Genomic DNA, 23,694 nt, shown 5'->3' with positions numbered 1-23,694 from the left:
GGAACAATAAAAAGAATTGCTGCCATGAGATCTCCTTACTTGCATCCACTTTCTACCTGGAAAGATCTAAATATGTGTCCTGACTATACCTTGTATTGGAGTTTACAAGACAATGTATCATGAATTCTCCAAATCCTTTGCCTTTCAGTGTTCTCATAATGTGAGTATGTGAGACCCAGTCAAAAGCAATTTCAAAGTCAATGGTCAATATATTATAATATAATCGGTAAAATTGTTGGAACCAGTTGGTAAATTTGCAACAATGTCTGTCAATCTTGGTCCACCTTTAAATCCCTGTGTATTATCTTCTCTATCTTGCAGTGTATTCTTAAGTATTTCCACAATTACATGTGAAAATACTCTGCAGGGGTTCTCAGTTTCCCAAAAAGACAACAGTATGCATTGTGGAGGGTACACTCGAATGTAATCGGCAAAACATTCGTACAATTCGTGGTAGTACTTAACGACTTCATCAGTGTGAAATTCACTTGTTTCATATCTTGAACTATGTTTATGATGAGAGAACTTTATCCCCGCACGGCATCCTTTTTTAGAATGTTTTGTCGATATTTTTTTAACTTCTAATTTTTATTACAATAATTTGCATTCACTAATCCATAGTCTACTCCTATTATCTTGTCCTAGCTTAATAGGATTGATGATTTTCGTTTATTTCTTCACTGGATTCCTACAGCTGTATTATATAACAATTTTTTTCCATGCGTACTCCATATTCCAAACTTCTTCTGACACTTATTTCCTCATATCTGTATAAAATCTGGCATTGTAGATCACTGCTCTCATTTCCTCACGGATTTCTTCATTGCATAGGATGAATGAAGGGAATATACGTCACCCTTTCAGTTTTACATTATGAATTGGTTTAACTTAGTAGAATAGACTGATGGTCAAAAATTTTATTTAGAATACTGGCAAATTAAATAGCCCTAAATACATTCCCTATTCTTCACAAGCAAATTTTGGGACGTGAAGTTACAACCTTATGGTTTCGTGATTCAATAAAGAAGGGTTTGAGTACATTTCTAACAATTAAGCATAGTCAACATTTTTTTTTACATAATTCTTATCAGTTCTAGATTTAGACTCCCGATCACTAAAGTGTAAAAATTACTAAATGATGGACACAATTAATTAGAATACAGTTGAGGGTTAGTAAAATCAGTTAGAAATCAGACACATTTCCAAGAGCTGATTATCAAAAAATGGCAGAACTTACTGTAATTTCACTTTTCCTCAAGGTATTTGCTTGAAAAAACCAGGAGCAACTCATCAAGCATGATAAATGGTCATAACTATATACACCCAATATATGTTTTTGTTTATTAAGAAAAAAATTATGACAAAAGTACAATGAAAAAGCTGGATAGGATGAAAAAATTCGTAACATTGTTTTATACACAAATATGGATGAATTCAGCGTTTTCTGCGGATGCTCCTGTAAATGACTTGACATTTTCCCATACATTTTATTGTTTAGAATATTTTATTATGATTTAGAAGTAGAACCTTCAGTACTCACATCATCTCCAGTAGAAGGCTTTACATTGCAAATGTTTTCTAGAAATCTTTTTTTTCTTATTAATTAGCTTCAACTAGCAAATGCTCTTATTGGTGGTAATTTCATATTCTTCTGCCCGAGATTACCTATTAATTGATGACATACGTTATAAAAATAATTCTTGAAAAATACACTCATGTGCAAATGCCTGAACTCTTTTTGCATTAAAAGACCACTAAGTATGTCTAACGCTGAAGCATTGAAAGTATTACTTCCTTGTTCCCACAAATTTTAGTGCAACCAAAAGGCCTCTAATAGGAAGAATTTATGGGATTGTGTTAGGATTTCCCTTGATTAAAATTTCATAGTTTGGACCCTCATTCTGATAAAGCGTCTAGGATGAGAAGTTCTTGCAAAAGGTGGACACTCATAGGGGTTTCGTTCAATAACTGAACCAAGTTCTGATATCATTTTCTCATCCTTAAGCCTACTATCAATGTTTAAGACAGTTATTTTCATTTTTATAATATATGATACGCTAAGTTTATAACATCCCTTGATTTTCATACATACATCAGTTATAACACCCTTTCATTAAGCAACTTGTACCTAGAACTCCTTTTTAAGAGAAGCTGATCTATCTCTTACATCAATATGCTTGTTTGTGAAAAAACTAGTATGACCGATTGAATGCTTAGGATTTGTTCCATAAAAATCTTTTTCAGAAAAACCAAAAAAAAAAAAAAAATGGCGGCATCAAACACATCGACAAAGTCGAGGTAATTTTGCCTAAAATGACAACTAAACTCATCGGTGAAAATAAGAATAAATGTATCCCATACGAAATCAACATTTAATTTATAGACTCTGGACTTTTACTGGAAGGGTTTTCGAGACTATATTATTCGGAAAGTTGGTGTTATCATATCCAGAACTAGAACATGGTTTCAATAGGGAACACAAAAATGCTTCTCTTACAACAAAAGCAGCATGTACCAAGGATACCATTCTTCTGAAATAATTTTTATTTTATGCAATGACCTTTTAGTCCAAAATATTCATCAGAATAAATAGAAAATAATTGCTTTTAATTCTTCAACTTCTATTTTAAATGCTTATGTTATCAAGATTACTTCACTTTAATTTTTATTGGTACTCAACTTCCAATTTAAAAATCTATTAAAATAGTTACAAAAATCTTGAAAACATACTCTCTAAGATCTGGTCTTGAAATGAATCAAGAAAGGACAGAAGTTATAAGTCCATACAAAGAACTCTTTAACGAAAAAGACCCCCTTTTTCAGACCATTAAAAAAATATACCTGTTCAGGTCATGAATAGGTGAAAAAAATGCTAAAATGAATCAAAATGACATTTTATCTAAACTGAGTAAAGTTTTTTTTAAATTCGTTTACTTTCAATATGTGGGATAAGGCAAGAGCATGGAATATTTATATTGTATCAAAAGTTATACATCTTCTACGTGTTACTCCTTTTCAAGCTGATATTTAACAAGAATTTGTAATATTAAAGTATTTTTTTTCAATTAGGTAAAAAGATAAATTTATCCATAGATAGACTACTAAACATCAAAACATTTGGTGGTCTATCAGTTATTGGCTTTCAGTTCTATGTAGTTAATTGGATCAGTGACTTTGAAATAATTCTTATAAAAGAAGGTCAAAATAATAAAAGTAATCCCTGGAATGGATGGTCAAAAATTTTAAAGACGCTCTTCAAGGCTAGAGGGATTCTTCAAAGGCTCAAAAAACATTATTAAGTTTTATGAACTATCTTGAGAATGGGAGATTACGATGAAGGAATGTTTATATCCAATAGAGGTTAGAACAAATAATATGTATATCGTTGTTGACGCTGCTGCTGCTGTTTTGTTAACAAAATAGCATTAAGATACTATATAATATATTTCCTCAGAAAATTGAAGTCAACCACTAATTGTAATATTTAGATTAACATTAGCTCCCATTTCAGTACTAGTGTTGAGAAAGTGTACTCAATGCCATACACTTAATCTTTTTATTGAATTTCTGAAAGAATGAAAAATCAAAAGAAATATATAGGAAATTATAGGAGTTTTTAGTAGTTAACTTCTAACTTCGGAAGAAAAATGGTGATCTTATCATAAATTATCCAGTACCCTGGAAGTTAGAAGTAAATTTCACAAAGACAAATGCGTAGAATACCATTTTTGCTATATAATGGTGACTACAAATCATTTTTGTGGGAATTAACTCTTCTTTATTTAATATATAGAGACGTTTTTTTCAATTTAGATAACTCTTTTGGGAGAAAGATCCAAAGTGAAGACTTCTTAACCTTTGTTAGCAGGACAGATAATCAGCGTGCTGTAATTGCAAAGGCACATCATATTTTGGTGAAGGTAAAGGAAATTGAAAGTCACTTGATGAGTTAAATACATTCTAAAGCTATGTACAAATGTTTTAAAATATTTATAATAACCAGTACTTTTTTATATGACTTAATTTTGAGATAGTGGATAATGTATCCCTCTATTATTGTATTTAAATATGTATTTCTTTCTGTTTGTATTTCACCTTTCATTATTTTTTGTTTGTATTTCTATCTATTTTTTGATGTTAAAATTTAAAATATTTGAGTGCCAAATAATTACTGAGAAAAAAAAAATAGTTTTCTTCTTGAAAAATATAAATTGCTGAAAAAATAGAAAATTCATAATTATATATTTATATTTTGTCCATAATTACTTCATGAATTTCAAGGTTAATAAAAATACAAAGTTAGACCATTATGTAATCTGGCTCACTACAATGTTCAATTTGATGTATGGTACTAACTACTTGGCAAGAAAGACAGATTTACATAAAACAAGAAACCAATAATAGTGTATGATTTCATTATTGCTAGAATTTTGAATAAAGTCAAAGGAATTACTGACAAGTTAAAAAAAAATTATTTTCATGGCCATAATTTTGATCAGTTTTTTTTATTTTATCTCATTTTGAAGTACTTCTTGTACGCAAGAAATTTGACCGGATGTAGGGTAGCTGTTTTTAGTGACCTTATGAAAAATATTTCAAGGGGTCATTAACAACATTTAAAACATATTCTTGACTATAATAGTTTTGGATTTGGTCAACTTTACAAAATAGTGAACACTCTAATGTAACTATATACTTTCGATAATTAAAAAAAATATATAAATATAATATGTTATTTGTATATTTTCCAAAATATGTATTTATTTGATGAAGTAACTAATTTTCTGTCATATTTTCCTTATTTTACCAAAAATATATCAATTTGAATATTGTCATTTACAAATTTTGTTTGACGAGTAAAAAATACCATTATAATGAAGAAATTTGTTTTTAGGTATTGTTATGTATTTTTTCACTCAATATAAATCTTGAGAATTTACAAAAATACAATTATTTATGATACGTACAAAAAAAGCATCAACAATAATTGAAACTAATTTATCCTTTTAAGTTTATTTTCATACGTTGCTTTAAATAATTGAATGTTCCTTTGGATATCTACTTGAAACTTGCATCATGGATGATAGTTGTTTTAAATATGATATAGTTGGCACAAGTATTATTTTTCAACATTTTACAAAAAACTAAACGAATTATTCACTCTGAGTAGAGGGTTGAGTTGGCAGAAGAAGTCGGAACAAATGATATTTTTCCTTTGAAAATAAATTGAACTAGCTTGGAAATGATTTGACTAAAGCTATATATTTTAATAGTTGCATTGTAGTTTTGAAATGGTTTAGACCTGACCTAAACACCCTTATAATTAGTCTTATAAAAAGTAAATACATTTAAAAAAATAAGCTACATGTATTTTGAACAAAAGAGGGAATCATTTAATTTTTTTAACTCTTAATGATATTTTTCCACAATTACACTGAATCCAATAATTTGGCAACCTAAAATTAATTAAAAATGTTGATCAATGATTAATTGAATAAAAACTCAAATTTTTGTGTGATTTGTAAAATACCTGGAATTTATTTGTTATGTACAGATACAAAACTTAAACTTTCATCCAATTTGCTATTATTTTTGAAGGTATACAATTTTTATCTAATATTAGTGTGAGTTCCGACAAATTTGAAATGCTATCTTCTAAAAACTTTTCACTCCGTTTAGACCTGACCTTAGCCATTTACATTATATTAATATATGGTTTAATTGTTGGGTATGTATCTAATCCTAGAGATTTTATAGCATATTTTCATAAGATATGTCTTTTTATCTTATTATTTTGTCCATCCACTCTCTTCCTGAACTTTCATGTTTAAACGAAAAAATCAAATAATATTTTTAGATATATAAACTGATTTATCTTCTAATGTATACAATAATTACTCATCAGTTATTATTAGAATTAATATCAAATATTTCTAATAAGTATCTTATTTCTTCATATGGTTTAAATTAAAAAATTGATATTTGAAATTTGTACAATGCTTATATTTTAATTTTTAGGGCTTGGACCAATTGCTTCACCATTGTGGCAACAAGTTAACATAAAGTGATGTCATATTTTACGTCTATGAAGAATAATTACTTTCCATAAAGAACATAGTTGACGATAAAATAAAAGAATATATTGAATCAAAACTGTAAAAGGTATCATGGAAAGGTTTAGTACTTGTAAAAGTGAATAGCTTATCCGGAGGTTAAGTTATTCATGATTCATAATTATCATTTTATGTTGAATTAAAATATGAAATCACAAGTATTAATACATTAACTATCGGGAAAATGTACATTTGTGCGAATAAAAGCGAAAGAAAAATATGTTAATGAACTTCGAGTCTTCGCCATATCAAAACTGTTTTAATAAATAAAAAAACCTTTGGCGAAATATCTGTTTTGTCATTTGAAAAAGTATTTGAACAAATTTTAATGTCCTTCGGCAAAAAATGAAATTTCTGTTTTCGGTCCTTTTTGTCATTACGAAAAATCGATAATAAATAAAAAAACCTACATTAAATCAAATTTTAGAACATTCTTCGAAGGCTGTTTTTTCCTTTCACTCTAATTGAGACATCTCCAAATACTTTGTAAATGCTTCTATAGGATGGTCTTCATTCGAACAATATCGATGTGGAATTTTTTTGTCGTTAATTATAAAAGTCTTTGTACGCATAGTGTATTTGAAGATTTTTTTCCATAGGATCTATAAAGGGCGCTGGTTTGATTTTAATAATTATGTTCCAAATTAGTTCTATTTATTTATGAGTTAGTTTAGCCCAAAATATTTCAGGCAGTGCAAATATTTCAAATCAAATATTGATATTTTACATTTGCCTTTAATAATTTGTTGAATCCATTTGTAATATTTAATATTAATAACTTCTTTGTCGTATCATTTGTCCTTACTAATTTGTTTGATTTTTTATGTATAACTTTTACTAAATTATCTTATTAATATTTTTTGTAGTAGTTAATCATTATTTTAGTTGTTTAATATTTTACACATACTTTTTAAGTTAACATCACAAATATACGTTATATACTTTAATTTACCAATTTACAAGTAATCTATTACTATGGCTAAAATGTTAGACATTAGTTTATGATTACTCACTGTATAAGCGACTTTAAGGGAAGAAATTTCGGAGATGTTAATAGATCTATAATATATAAATATTAAAGTTTTTTTTATGAGTTTCACATAGTAAATCAAGTATTCCTGAATTTGAAAATTTGACTACTTTTTATATTAACAGTTCTATTGATGCTTGTAATAAAGAAGATTATCATTTCAATAGCAAAATCAAGTGACATTCTGTCCTCCAAAACGTTTACTTTAATCAATAGTAATATATGTCTTGCTCCCGCGTTTTCCTCGTACTCGCTCGATGCTCAACCCTAATAATGAGTTACACGAATATAATATACCTACTTCTCTCCATTTTTTCTCTTCTCTGTTCTAAGAAATTATTTAATGTGATTCTTCCTTGTGAGCCTGATTTTCTTTAAATTCGTTGTGAATTTTGTAGATATTGCAAGACAGTATTAAATCTTTTTCCCCTGGATTTGTTGGACAGGTTTCTGAAGACTGATTTCTAGGGAAGGGAAAAGTGTACCATGTTCGGTTATGATTTTATTATCCCTCTCATTACTTAAATTTGGTTTACTGTGATAGATAAGTGTTTCAAACTCAAAAAGACCTCAGTTGTTTTATTGAAACGATTCCAGAGTGTTTCAGTAGTTTGTCTATACTATATTTTGCAATAATTTTCTTTTTATAATGCTTTCAATAGCTCTATTGGACCCATGGCGAGTATTTCTTCGATTTGGTATCCTGTATTTTCCTAAAAGTACTTTTGTATCTTTCTTGCCTAGAAATCCTGGCTCGTCCTTAGTCTCTTATACCAGAAGAAGTTTTGATATAACTTTCCTTGTCGATATTGTACAATTCAATTCCCCAAGTGGTTATTGAAGTCAGGAGTCTTGAATCTGCCGTTGATTTTATGGTAATTGTCTTTACATATTAATCGAAAAACCTGGATTTACCATCACTTGCAGACTTTCCCTCAAATACTTTTTTATATTTATTGGGTCCTCTAAGAAGAATATTGTGAATATGTTTGCATATAGTAGTCATTTAGGGATTAAGTCTCAGTCCATGTATCTTTTAATAAATCTATTGGTGTAGATATCTTCTTGGTATCATGGTCAGTGTTAGTCTTTGATTTAATGTCACCATAAGTATTATAAATGAGTTATTTAAATGGGATATTATCGATAATCATTTTACTCAAATCAATCCCTTCTTTTTATGAATTAACTTTGATATACTTGAGATTATAAAGGATGGAGCACATCCTTTCCGAAAAATTTCTATACAAAATGACTAAATAAAATTAAACAATAAAATATTTCTACTTCTTGATATACATATATTTGCTTTTCAATAATTTTTTTTGACATATTTGATAAACTATCTATCATGAATAAACAGTTTAAAGAAAATGAAAAATAAATCAATTTATCAATTGAAAATTGTTTTATTTTCACTTTAATATACTGAACTCATCGTTAATAGAATATAAAAAAATACATGAACAAATATATGAAATATATATTTGAACAATTGACAAAACATTTTACAGAATCAAAATTTGTAAGTATTTTACTTGTATGAGTTTCCTCTGATTTGCCCTTATTGCATTCTAATAAAGCATTGTTTTAAAAGGAATACAATTAATGGTAATTAATGTTGTACAAAAATATATATAAATATAAATAATTATTTTTACAAAAACTATTTTCATCTATTCTAAAGTTAAAATATGATTAGTCTTAGAGTTGTAAAAAAACGGACCTAGATCTATGTGTGGGCGAGGGAACAGAAAAAGAACGTGCTCACTCTGACAATTTGTAGGAGAAGAGCAGATTATCTATGAGAAGAAGTAAATACACACATACACACATTTTCTACTCCTTATCTTAAAAAAAATAACAAGAATTACTCCAATGTGGATCCTCAATTGTAATCCGAGTCTATCAAGGACTTAGAAGTAAAACTCCCCAACATATCATTTCTGTTTCTCTCCGTCATTCAAGAGAAAACATACTTCATACTAAGATGAACTTTTCTTATTTTTCATAACTTTTGAGTTTACAGTTTTTTTTTTGTCTGTGGAATTATAACATCTAACGACAAGTTTGGATTTGAAAAATATCTTAATGACAATGAGTATGAAACCAACACCCATGATATTTCCATAAAAAATATAGTATCCTTGAGAGATAGGCTATCTGCAGACAGGAATCACAATAAACATATTGCTATTGTGCTTGAATTCTCAAGATAGGGATCAATAAAGGTTAAGATAACTTTTTTGTGAATAAAGTAATCAATTTATGCAAGTTTTTCTATATGGACGTCTGTTATTTCAGTTTTGAAAGAAATATTAAAATAGAAAGAATTTGCTTAGAAAATGCTTCGGATGTCATATTTTAAGAAAAATATATAATAAAAAACCTGCTTGGAGACGCTCTGCACTTCATATTAAAAAAGAAATTGATACACATCTATTGTATTTAAGCAAAGTTTACTGAGGCTTAATGACTCCGAAAAATACCTGATACTCCCACTAGCTTATAACATATGGTCTGATAAATTGTTACGTGGAAACAAATTAGACTAAAAATTGTTATTTGGTGTTATTGACTGTAGACCAACTGAGAAATTAAATTTTAATCAAATATATAAATCTAACTTTATGTTTTGAGCCCTTAAAGCCAAAGAGGTTATTATTTGGATGAATTTTGATTATCAATAAATCGTAAACCAATGCAATGATAAGCAAGTATACATTAATATAAAGCTATGAGTAATTTAATTTGTAAAGTACTTTCTTTTTCTTATTTTGTATCTTCCTATAAATGCTATGTACAATGAAAGTTTTTTTAAACTATATAGACGTATTTAGGATTTTTATTAATCTCATCATTATTTTTATTTCCATAATTTAGCCTTCAACGGTTTTTTTTTTAAATTTTATAAGGGCTATTTTTGATATAAGGGCTAAAAATAAAAAGTTAAAGTTAAAAAACCTTAAAAAATTTAATGTCAAAAACTAAATTCATGCTTTAATTGTTTTCTTCGTAACAAACATAAGTAAAGCATATATTAAATGTTTAAGTTTTTTTTTTGATAGTTTTCCAATCATATTTGCTACTGCCTTATCATTGCTTTGGTTTACGATACATCGCTAAACAAATTATCATCAAAATACTGACTTCTTTACCTTTAAGGGCTCAAAAAACTCAGAGTTGAATGGTTTTGAATTTTAATAAAGTTATACGAACTTATAGCAAAGTAATCCAAATAATATAAATAACAGTAACAACAATAAAAACTGACTGCAATATTACAAAAAATATTTCACTTACAAAATAATTTTTACTGCTCAAATCAGTTTTAATCAATATCTTGAAGAAAAGTTGAAAGAAAATATATTATTTTTTCTCAATAATTTATATTTGTAATGTAAAGTTTTGGTCGAATCTTTTTTAACATATACAAAAAGTGTTTTTTTTTTCATTACTAATTATTTCCCTTTAAAATATAAAAATCAATACAAAAATCAAAACATATTTTAACACAATTTGTAAAAAACAATATGAGTTGAGAGATCCTGCTGTCCTTTAAAGGAAATAATTTTTGGAAGAACAGACGAAAAAATCACTCACGCAATGAGGGACAATTATATAATATATTTGACAACCCAAACAAAACTAGAAAAGTGATATTTGTATTTACAATCCTGTAACTTCAGACGCGATACGATATGTATTTCAGACCAAAATTTGTTTATAGGTATAACAACTAATTATAAATACATTTTTATCTTATTTTTGTATAATAAAAAAATCAATCTGTACAATATTCTATTAAAAAAAGTCATATTTTCAAAGTTATGTGAGTTAGTGTTTAAATACACCAATAAATAAAGTAATATAATTTTTTTCCTAGATTTTTGTTCTCAATTTTCAATTGTTTGTTGCATTAGTTACTAATATTAAGGTAAAATTGAATTTACGTCCACCCTAAAAACCCTTTAATTTCTTAGTCCTAAGAGATAGGGTCACGTTATTCTGATTTATATAAAAAGGAAGACACGTGGTCAGATATATGTAGTATTTAAGAAGGGAACAGGTCGAGGGGTTGTTATATTTTGACATTCAAAAATGAAAGACACCACTTTAATTGAAGTTTTCTTTATTCATTATTTTGATTTAATCTAAAGACGATTTTCAACTGCTTCTCCCAATTAAATCTGGACACTTGACTCTCTGGTTTTGACAGACGGCAGTTGGCCACCTTTATCACAGAATACTAAAGAGAAAGACTAGAGACCGTATCCATACAATGTTAACTACAGTCCTCCAATTCAATTTCTTTATTATTTTTCCTTCATTGATTTTTGTGTTTCCGTCATAAATTTCACTTTTATGACTTTACAAATAATAATGAGCAGTGAAAGAAAATAACTATAGTCAACAGCTGACTAGTTCTGTCTTCATTCTTTCAATTTATGATTCCTTTTTCTAGTTAAGAGCAGTTATATAATTACGAAGCAACACAAAGGGTTCTATGGAAAGCGACTCCCACGTACAATTGTGGAACGACCATGGATATTATTCATAAGAATCTTGGAAAGAAAACTTTTTTAAGAATTTACGTGACCCTGTATCTTTACAAAGAGAGGCAATTACAAAAAATCAGGTAACAATACACGATATTGGTATTCACTCAGTTTTTTTGTTTTTTTTCCCCCGGGAAGCTTACTTTTCCTCTCATTAGACATACCAAGCTACACAATGTGCCCGTTCCTTGGCATTTGAAAATGATATTTTTTCTAATTCAAAAGAGGTATCTGTGTTGTCTAGGTGTGATTTCAAATAGCCACATGATTTTTGTTTTTCACCACTCCCTGTAAGGATTGTGGTAAATTATTCAATATTATTAAATACATTTTTTTGGAATGTCCACAATTACATTTTCTGAGATCATTTATTAGTTTAAATCTTATAGTCTGGAGGACAATAACGTTAATATAATAACAGCGATAATTTTATTCGGCGTGTCATCAAAAAAGAAATAAAGTACTCCTAAAGGTCGATAGAAATGGTTTATTAATTATAAAGAGTTACCTAGCTAAGAATATAAATGTAGGAGAACCCGTGGTTGTGGAGAATATTCGTGCTATTTTAATTTCGGCAGTGGCAAGATATGGAGCGTTCGAGTTGAAAATCCTATGGTTGATGAAAGGTGATTGGAACTGGGCCTCTGATATCCTTAAATATTATAGATCAGACGCATCAAGACATTTTTAAACTTTGCATAAGATACTAAAACTTTTAGAATGAGCAGAAAAAAAAACAAAAAATCCGAGTAGTTAATGTTTTAAAAGCAAATTTGCTATTAATATTATGTTTGTATTTTATTGACTTTAGATACTTATGTTTTTATGTTTGTGGCCTTAACCTGGTGAAGAAATTTTGAACTATAATGTTTAATTTTTTTTAAATGCATCGTCACCAGCAAATTTAGGATAGTTCTAATTTTTATAAATTATTTGTTGTCTAAATAAAGGTTTAAACAAAAATTACAAAAGACTATAATACAAATTTTAGGGGTAACAAAAAACGGATAACATAATTTGAGTTGACATTACAGTTTTATGCTTTGTTGCGATTCGATATTTTCATTCATTGTTGGATCACTTGCATTGGGGAACGTCTTTTGCATGGGTATACCGATTTTATCAAGAACCATTTGTTTTTTAAACTATAACAATTACATTGATATAAGTAAGATTTGAAAAAAAAGAGATACGACAAAATAAAATACCTCCTTGTTCATTATTATATAAATAAATGGATTCCAACATACTCCAGACTTTGCAAATTGGACTGGAAATACTGTATAAATAACTGGAACATCTCCTATAAATACTCTGTACATTGAAACGAAAGCATATGGAAACCAACAGACTTGAAAACATAGAACCATTAGTAACACCATTCGATTTATTCTAGCTTTTCTGTCTTGAGCATTCTTTCTTTTTGGAACTCGATGTTCTAACATTGTCTGAAATTGACAATGGTATTAATTATTATTTTCATGCAGATATATCTTTAATTTTTATTATAGAATGGATTTGTGAGTTGTTTAGAGATTCATACTAGTAATTGTGTGGATCAATATTATAGAATTATGAAGATATAAATAATTATCATTAAAATGTATTCATATTATTTTGCATAAATAATTAAAAAGTGGGTGCCTGATAAATTTTATACAACAGTTGTACTTAAGACTGGTTCTCAAATGTGTTTTTGTTTTTAAAAAGAGTTATTTTCCATATTTTGAGATAGCGCATAGCCCCTGAAATATCTAAATTTCATAATTTTTAGATGGTATAACATTTTTACCTGAAAATAATCAAATTAAGTAAAATCAGAGCTTTGAGTAGACAATTACTTTTTTGAACGAGTAAATAATCTTATAAAAGATTAAGCATATCTTTCTTTAAAGCGTTTTTTTCTTATAAAATAGTTATATATTAAGTAAAATGTACCTAAATCATTCTTCATTAATTATTACAATATTTCGACCTTACTTAAGTGTATTATAAATCCATATATTGAGGGAAAAAAGTGCAATATGCCCCCAATTTCATGCCTTTTCAGCAACTTCTTCTGTTTGCACAATTTGCAATCCTATATTATTTATTAAAGGTTGTTGTACTGAACAGAGTAGTAGGTATAAATATGATAAGGGGAAGAAGTAAGCAACTTAATTGAAATCCTTTAGACAAGTGTCCACAAGACCGACTACGTCAGGAAAACTAATAATCCTCAAATAATTGAGAGCCTTAGAGGCTCTAGCGTAGGAAAATATAAAGTTGACGTTGAAGGATAACAATGAACTCTTAATATTTTATATTAAGGAATAATACAAAGAGAAAAAAAAATTACTTTGCCAAAGAAATATAAAAGGATTTTATATAAATTGATCATTTCTAAATTTTCATTTGACATTGTCATTCATTTCACAGGTCCAATCACGGATACTTTTTCAGTAAAGAGATTAAATTTTGAAACTAATTTGGCCTCTGATGATTTGTAAATGTATAGTAGAGCTTGGATTTTGAATGAGCAACTTGTCACTTTTACAAGAGAATACTTTAAGCCTATTACATAGATATTAAATTTAAATCCTGATGACTTCTGCTCGTAGTCCATGAGAAGAGTAGATTTGAGAATTGAAAACAGGTGTTTTTGTGCCTACAAACAATTAAAACGACTGGGTCCAAATTCAGTACTTATATGGATAGACAGGTACTCCAAGGTTATTGATGGTTACTTCAACTACGTCGTAATTCAGGAAAACATTCTTTTTTGAAGTACTGTTGTCTAAATAATTCATTTGTAGTTTAAATAAGGACTATAAGGAGGATTTCGGTAAATATATGAAATTGAAAGACCTCAAGAACTTTTTTGGTCGCAGGGGGAATCGTTATTTTTCGATATAATATGATCTGAGATGTTGCAAAGATCGAGGATAAAGACAGTGGGGTTTCTCCTCCTCTGTATCAGACATCCAATTGAGGATGGATTAGCCTTTGAGTGTTATTTAGGCGGCCTATTATATTTAGTTTAAGATATTGATTAAGGTAATTTATCAATAATTTAACGAATTCAACAAGAGGAATAAAGAACGTGTTTGTTAACTTACATCACCATAGATTCACCCTCTCATATTAATTAAATTCATAGAAATTTACAATAACCACAGCAACTTAGTACTGGGTCGGAGCTTTTAGACATTCCCTTGAACGAGTGCAGTGTATTAAGGGACAAAAATCGGCTTCAGAGATGGTCTTGGTGGGGTCTCACCACCTGCGGAATGAAGACGCCTTTGATCTTCATTACCGAGGGTGTAAAGGGGAATCAACATGTCTATCATCCCCAAATACTTCTCTGGATCAAGGAACATCACTGGGCAGGGTTATACAGCTTCTATCAGGACGGAGTACATTCACATAATGTAAAGTATGTGCAAGAGTATTGCCAAAAAACTTTCAAGTACTTTTGGAGCAAGATTATGTTGAACCTTTCTTCCCAAGTCCTAAAAGTAATAGAATTCTCCATAATATAGTTTATTCTAGAGAGGGAGATTAATGTGATTTCCTACCGCAGGATCGACAACTTGGATGCCGCCATAGGGTACTCACGGGACAACTTGTCCGAGGAGACTATTTGTACAGCGTGTAAACCAGTTTTGAAGCGTCTGTGAGCTATAGTTGCCGCAAATAGTGACCATGTGGAATGAACTGAACTTATTTTAAAGGAAATTTCACGCTGATTGCAATGGTGTAAAAAGATGTTCCGAGAAATAAACTATTTTGGGAATGTATTGGCTGTTAAATTATCACCAAATTATTGGTCAACCTGTATATGTATATATAATCCAGGATGTTATGTGAATTAGTAATAAAGTGTACCTACAGTTATAAATAAATCACAATGGCTCAAGCTTCTTGGGGTTCATTCTTAGAATCATTACATTCACTTAGTTAAAATATAGAAACACATAACAAAAATTTTGTAATTTTAGATATGATTAAAAGTCATGGGTTTGATGCCACCTTTAAATGTAATAATTGAATAATTGTTTAATGAACTTTGGACCATAAAATAACATCGTCATATCGTTAGTTATCTCAAATATAATTAAAAGTCTCAAAATTGAACAAGAAAAATGTTTCAATGTAAATTTGCTCAAAATAAACATGATAGCAAACTCAAATCTTTAATCGGATTCAAAAATCTTAACACCAACTTCAGCACTATATTGACAAGTTGGTTAATGATTATAACAAATGTAAAAATCTCATTAATTTTTGTATTTTAATTACTTGTTTATTTGAATAAATGGTAAAAATAAATCTTGTGATTAATACAACTATTGTATAAGCCTTGGAAAGAATCCACTTCTGAATGCAGCTCTCTAACTCTTAAAATTGCATACTTCTGTCTTAAAAAATGAAGATAGTTAATTTGGTTGTACACTAAGTATTTATTCATATCTTTTTAACAATATAAACTGTTGAATTTTTTAAAATTCCTTTTAATACTCATTTACAATTTAAAAGATTGAGATTGCCGGTGAAACTCTGCCTCACCAAGTCTATTAACCAAATACAAGGTCATTTTCTTTAGATGGTCGGAGTTGACTTAAAAAACTTGTAATGTCATTTGTAAAGTGTTATTACATTTAGAGAAAGTATTTTTACTATTTTACATAATCATAATTAAATTTATCTAATTATACTAAGTTTGCCTGAAACATGGAAAAAAACTGACAAAGTCCAGGTAGTATATAAATAAATTAAGTTATTTTATTCTTTAAAACATCCATTACACGATTACTTTAATCATATATTTTCTTTAATTAAATAACCAATCTACTAAACAAAATAGACTTCAGTTAAAAAAAAAAAAAAGAGTGCATGTTAAATGTAAAGATTATTTTTGTACAACTGCACCACTAATTATATTTCATTTTCTTAATAATATTAAATGAACACATGAGAGTATTCTAAACATTAATTGTGAATAGACAAATTAAATTTAAAAGAAATTGAAAAAATAAACGAAATGTAGAAGACATCAACCCATGACAAAAATAATGATCTGAATAGACGTAAAGAAATGGAGGACCAGGACAAGGATTGTCAAGTACAAATATATTATAATATGTACATTATACATAGGTATATCCCTATTTATGTACATATTGTATATAAATGTACTTTTGCAGTGCAATTAATATAATAGAAAATATGGACTTTTAGAAGAGTGTCTAAAATTGTGTGATATTGAGCAAAGTTTATGGATAGAGACGTGAGTAAAAACTACATCGGTGTGTGTGTGAAAAAATATATAATTTATGTTAACAGATTCCTTATTCTAGAGTAGTGATTTTGTTGGAGCCTATATACTTCATAGATATTTCAAGGGCCCTGGGACGGATAGATTATCTAAATGACAAATAATTATTTATTATAAGGTAGGCTTAAGGCTCCACAGGGTACTAATAAATGATGACGAAGTCAAATTTAAATTACTCCGTAGAGTCATTTGGAGCTTAAGTTTTTCTCATTTCATTATGTTTTCAGTCAAAATTATATTCTAAAATAATATTAATTTTCACCGTGATACCAGCGTTGTACATCTGCAAGCAAGTCGTGTTGGACGATTAACTGTCCTTAAGGGGTTTGATGTAAAAAAAAGTTTGAACTTATTATTGTAGAGAAAAAATATGTTTAATTTTTTTCTTTTTCGGTGATCCATTACTCGAATCAAAGCCAACAAGAAAACCTACATACATTTATAGACAGAAAAGGCAGTGATCGGGAGTACACCTTTTTATACTTGAAAGTAACAATAAAAATGCATTGCCGTTATAGCCATTGTCTAACACTTTGATACGACTTGTCCACGGATACATTTTGCCAGTGTCATAGTTACTCAACACTTTGGATAAAACAAAATTGAAATCAATTATGAACTAAATTTGATGTTGTTCTACTCCCGAATTAAGTATTTTCTATCTTTATTCGACAGTGACAGAGTAATTTGAACTTTTTCACGTAAATTCCGCTTTCTTTTTGTATTTAAATTTTGGTATTCTATGAAGAATTGCAAATTGATTGAATAGAAGGCGTTCTATTGGCTATTATTGTTCATCAAAAGTATCTATGTAAAAAAAAAAGAAAAAAAAGACTAAGCGAAATGACAACATAGATAAAATTTTATAACACAAAATTATGACATTGTTTTGCTTTTTTTAAATACCTACCGATATTACTAATGATTCTAACCGTTTGTGTGGGAGTGTAATGCAAATTCCCAACTAAAATTTGATTATTATTTTACACAGTCTGGGAGAATTTTTATTTAAGTATCTACTTATGCATACATAGGTACAAGTGTTGAGACTACTATTATGTCCAGCCTTATTTAAGACTGAATACTTCAATTTTTTCCAGTTCAGTTCAGACCCACAAGTTTGGTACTTAATTATGTCACTCAACTTTACTACTCATTTAAATCAGTTCTAGAATGGACAATCCTTAGCACAACACAGTTTTAAGGATCGATCCCAAAGACTGATAGGGTTGGTCATACGAATGGAGTAAACTAAACCGAATAAATAAGGACCGACATATCACTAGTTGAGACTCTGTCCGAACCCATTTTCTTCCCGTTTCGTTCTTAAGTGATTTTTAGACCCGTATTTTGGTCCAGACTGTTGTTCGAAACCGTGGACCGATTTTTTTTGTGAAAAAAAGTCATACATAACTTTTTTTCTCAATTTTTTCCGAACCACTGCGAAGAATCCTCACAACAAATTTTTGCAAAACAAATCATAAATATGTCAACAATATTAATTGACCAATAACCGTATCTTTCTCAAGTCAAAAATTAGGAAGATCTTTTAACTGAAAAATCTGTGCTAAATTTATTCAAATATTATCTATTGTTTGATTTTTGTATCAATTTACTATAGCATCAACGTCATTAAAATTTGTAAAATAACATCTAATAACTTTTTGGTCTATAAGTCTTCATTTATTTGGAAGGACCGATCAGGACCAAATCAGAAAAATTATATAATAATATTTAATGCTGTTCAAGAAAATAGGTTGAGTTAATTGTAACGAAATGAAAAATAAATATCTATCTAGATAATAAATGCGAATGTCTGTGTGTATGTATGTCCCTCAATAATGGCTGAAATGATGATTGGGGTTTCCTAATTAAATTATTGTAAGTTCTTATTACTCGAAAAACAGTTCTAGTAACATTTTGTTTGTCCTTTAGGATAATGACATCCTTAAAATAGCATTTTTAGTACTCCAACCATACAACCTGAGGACTGGGTATATTTTGTATATTAGAAGGGTATTTTGATGTTCAGGGAAGCGGAAGAATTTAACCTGCCACAGGGATCAACAGCCCACATTCCGTGGGTGGGAGTGTATTATAGTCTATTAAAGGGGTTCTTGGTGCTTAGAAATACGGCGGCGGTGGTGCAGTTTAAACTGTCTTGAAACCCAGTACTTCACCTGCACAACTTGAAAGCCGGGTGTATTTCGGAATATTATAAGTTTTTTTTTATGCTCGGGGGAAGCACTGTGAGATTATCTATATAATCCCAATATATTACTATAATCTTACTTATAAAACAAACATGGGAATAATTCTTAAAATTTTACAAGTTATATATATATATATATATACACAAGAGTTCCCATTTAAGAAAAATGTTATAATGTCCCTGGCAACGGTGGACAAACTTTCTGTAGTTACTTATTTAACAAAAAAAAAAAATCCAATTAATTATATTTACTTTTGAACATTTTTTTCGCAACATTACATTATTTCAAATCTTGAATTTTGTTGTATAATGTGTTTAGTTACTTTTTCAAATACGTATCAATGTAGCAAAAAAATTATTAATTTACTAGATATTTTTATGAATTGACACTTTTTTTTGTTAACATAAAAAAGAGCATAAAAATCATGAACCTTTCATATTTTGCAATTTTTTTTTGATTTGATATTAAATTTTATTTTCATCTACGAGTGTAAAGATTTTTTTACCACAAGATAAGACTCAGAATATACTGTAACAAAAAAATAATAATGAGACTGTCAAGGCCAAACCTATGCATAATGAAGGTTTTAATAGTATTTTTCGTGTTTCTACGGATTAAATAACAATATTTAATGAAAGTCTCACTCGGTGTGCGCTCAAAGACCAGAATTTTATTGAATAGTGCTATGAACTGCGTTTTAAGAGTATAGTTACGATTCAGAGCTATATTTCTACGTGAAATAACTATAAATATAGGAAATCATGAAAGGTAATAATAATTGATAAATTGTATCATAATAATGACATATATTTATAGAGATTTTTTTTTGTTTTACTCGTCCTACAAAAATCCTGTTCTTAGTCATTGTTATTCTATTTTTATTTTTTTGATCAAGGTTGCGTAAAAACATTAAAGCATTGTAAAATAATATATTTAGTAAGTTGTCTTGAATAGAGCTCCTATAAATCGTGTCTAATCATACAAAAATCAAGAAAAAAATGAAAGATTATAATTAGAAACCAATATTGTTTACTTGTGTTTATAACAAAGGTACAACTAAGAAAAAAATAATCCGAATTATTACTTAAAAATATTTGCCCAAAAAAGAAATTGATTTGGATTGATATTTTTCCGTTACCCTTCAAATTTTTATGGAATATTTAATAAATAAACAAAAAAGATTTCATGAAAATCTCTGAGAATAATAATGGGATAATGTAGCTCAATGGGCAGCATGCTCTGGAGAAATTGAACATTCTTGAACATGGTAGTTCCTAGAGAAGGAAATATACTTATGAATATGGACTTAAAAGACAGTTCCGAGGTCAGATTGAGTAAATATAAATGCAACTACATCCCACCAATTCAAGGAACATTAAAAATAACTTAAATAAGTCGATAAATTACATAAATTTAATCAATAAATACTAATAAAGTACATTGGATAAGAAGCATATTAAAATCTACATTAATATTAATGTCTCGAAAGTATTAATTACTTATTAAAATTATTCAAGTAATTTAGCTAGTTATAGATAATTTTAAATCATTTTCATGCAACTTAAAAAATCTAGAAGGACACCCATTTATTACATTGTCGTCTTTTATACAATCAAAAAAGTTAAAAATACCACGAATGAAGTCACATACACAATTGCTTCTATTCGCTATAGGACAGCAAAATTTGCGGAAAAAGCGAGTTTGAGTAATATTAAGCTAAAATTGTCAGCCTTGTAACTTGGAGGGTTTTGTAAAAAATATTTGTTAAACTTATGAAAACAACTTTTTTTTAGTTCAACTGGACCGAACTGAACTGGTTTTTTTTAGTTTTAGATTAGATCCGTCAAAACTTTACCAAAAATGGGACTGTTAAAATGCTAATTCAAATAAATTATGATCAATGAATGATTTTTTTTTTTTAATATCATAAATTAAATTTTTGAGAAACAAATCTTCTAACCTTTTTCATACAACAAATGATACTGAAAGACGTGTACATGAAAATGAAGGAAGGAATTATGAAGCCCACAGTTAGAATATAGACCAAATACATCAGGTATTTTTCATCCTCCCATGATGGGGCGCATCTAGAAATAAAAAAAATATATTTTTATAATATGCAAATAATATAAATTCAATAAAATGTTTATTAAAAGTTTTGATTTAAAAAAAAAAAAAATTGTCAAGAAACTGTTTGTACTCCTACTTCACATGCCTTTTTTAGTGACATAAATTGTCGAATAAAAATTTACAAAAATGTCATATTTTGTAATTAGAGATAATAATTCATTCATAACGTATTACAGTTAAACCTGGTCTAACAGTCATCTGAATTAAACATTTCACTGCATTAAAGGTCCATAACAATTTACCACGCAGGAAGTTCATAAAATAAAACTGTATTAAGCGCGTCCCTGCAATCCCAAGCCACTGGTGACACAAATTATTATCTAAGTACTGATAGGTTACTACATTAAATTGCTTTTAACATTCACTTTTAAAACTTACATTGACTATTGAGTATAAAACAAAGATAGAGTGACTGGATATATACTTACATAGTCTTTCTTGACAAATTAATAAATAAAAAAATGTAATCATGTATGTGCGATCTTCAACAAAAGATTTATGTTTACATGTTTTCTGAGAATAACATAAAATAATTACACTCCGTCTAGTTTAAATATTAAAAGTGTGAGCTTCCTTCATTGGTATACAATCCTGAATACCCACTCGAACGAATTTCAAACCGAGAATTCCCCTTTCAAAAACAAGATCACTCAAGATATGGCAATGTGCGTCCATCTTAGTTCGAGCAAGGTAATCTTGAAACATAGATCGTACAAGTGAAGTCATTTTTTAAAATTCACAATATATCAAAAGGGTCAAATAAGTTGAACATTGTTATCTCCATTCTCCCTACTTACATAATTAGAGACTTTTGTAATTAGTAATTTTGATAACCTTAAAGATAATATTTTGAAGTACAGCATTTTTTCATTCAATGATAGTTGTAAGAACACTCCTGACCTCCTCTTAGATGGGTCAATACTAGCTGAGAAGATGATTACCCTTCTAAACAGTCTTTTCGATCCTACATTAATCCCTAATTTGAAAGACACGCTTACAAAAGAGATCATGATAAGATCAGTACCCATTTCTCTCATGGAAGTAGCACGATCCCATCCCAAATTAGGTCGAGAAGATTTTAGCGATGGGTTAAAATACTCGGCTAAATCTGTTTCAATTTCAAATTTAGATGTCAATTAAAACCAAGGTACAACGCATCATGAAAATCAAACTTCAGTATTTCTTAAAAGGAAAATATACAAAGACGAAAAAAAGAATAAAAAGGCTTGCATGCAACATATCAGCTATGGCATGGAAGCCAACACCTGTGTTGAGACCCTCATTATCTTTTTTTAACTTCCTCTCAAAAATTAATCAGTCCTCAGCTTTAAAGAGCTGATATAGCAAATTAAAAAAATTACTTGTTCTATATAGAATATAATCTATTTAAAATCCACTTCCTTGTCGATTCGGAAGTTTTTGTTTCTTTTATCTTTAATAACTCTACTCCTTATACTGTTAAATCTCCTGGGGCTTATGGAGGCCAAAGTATAATCCCTAACGGAACTGATTTTTTAATTTTACGCTTTAATTTTTTTAATTTTATATTCTTGACAAAGGATAGTACATTCTCTCCATATTTTCATAACACCAAAAATTTCGTATTGATTTAAGTAAGAAAAGCTTATTTAAAAGTTGAGAATATTTTTCAAATATATTCTAATTATAGCCACCTCACCCCCTTCTTCTTCTTATTGCAAGAGAGCACGCGTTTGAGTCCTTCCCTTTTCTCAGATTTTGGCTTACGTGTTCCCACCAAGAATTTAGTGGCTCAATGACAGTATTGTCCAAGGAACTGTGTTTCTTTTCTTTTTTTAATTTAGGAGACTCAGCGGTCTTAAATTATTTTTCTTAAATCGATATTACTGGGCTATTAAAATCCAAATTGATTCAACCACATTCTTCTTCGCTTTCGTTTACAATTAATGTCGTATAAAATAACTCCAGAGGTCATCGTCTATCTGAAGACTTCCGACAACTTAATCGAATGATGGAACTCACTCTATAATATGAGATACTTCTCCTAAAATCCGGGAGGATCTAAAATTTGTAGTAAATTGGATTATGCAAGGCCCACCGGATTCTGTGCTTATAACTCCATTTTTTTACAAAATATACAAATTATGACTTGGATAGTGAAGTCGTAACAATGGATTCGTGATATTGGTGTTTCCCTGTATCATTTATATTCATTATTTTTAGTATGCCTCCTTTTTGATATTTTTGTCGTTTTTCTTATTATGTACACGAGCGAGTTGCAATTCTTTATATATAAATATATATATTACTCAGCCGTTTGTGTGTGTTTGAAGGTGGCATTGCAGAAGCTTGC

At 28.9% G+C, this 23,694-nt stretch overlaps 1 protein-coding gene across 1 annotated transcript; it reads right to left on the bottom strand.

The window, feature by feature from the left end:
- Positions 1-12,174: 12,174 nt before the first annotated feature.
- LOC121116965 (rhodopsin-like) lies at positions 12,175-21,319 on the bottom strand (the record flags this gene model as incomplete). Its single annotated transcript, XM_040711284.2, is given in 3 exon segments — positions 12,175-12,847; positions 12,911-13,150; positions 21,193-21,319. Coding segments are annotated over 3 exon segments (484 nt in total), but the record flags the coding sequence as incomplete, so codon positions are not given.
- Between the last annotated feature and the right edge of the window lie 2,375 nt (positions 21,320-23,694).

The sequence above is a fragment of the Lepeophtheirus salmonis genome, chromosome 4 (genome assembly GCF_016086655.4).
Source record: "Lepeophtheirus salmonis chromosome 4, UVic_Lsal_1.4, whole genome shotgun sequence".
In the NCBI taxonomy this organism is placed as follows: domain Eukaryota; kingdom Metazoa; phylum Arthropoda; class Copepoda; order Siphonostomatoida; family Caligidae; genus Lepeophtheirus; species Lepeophtheirus salmonis.
The sequence above is the reverse complement of the archived record's forward strand: the minus strand, read 5'-3'. Positions and strand labels throughout refer to the sequence as shown.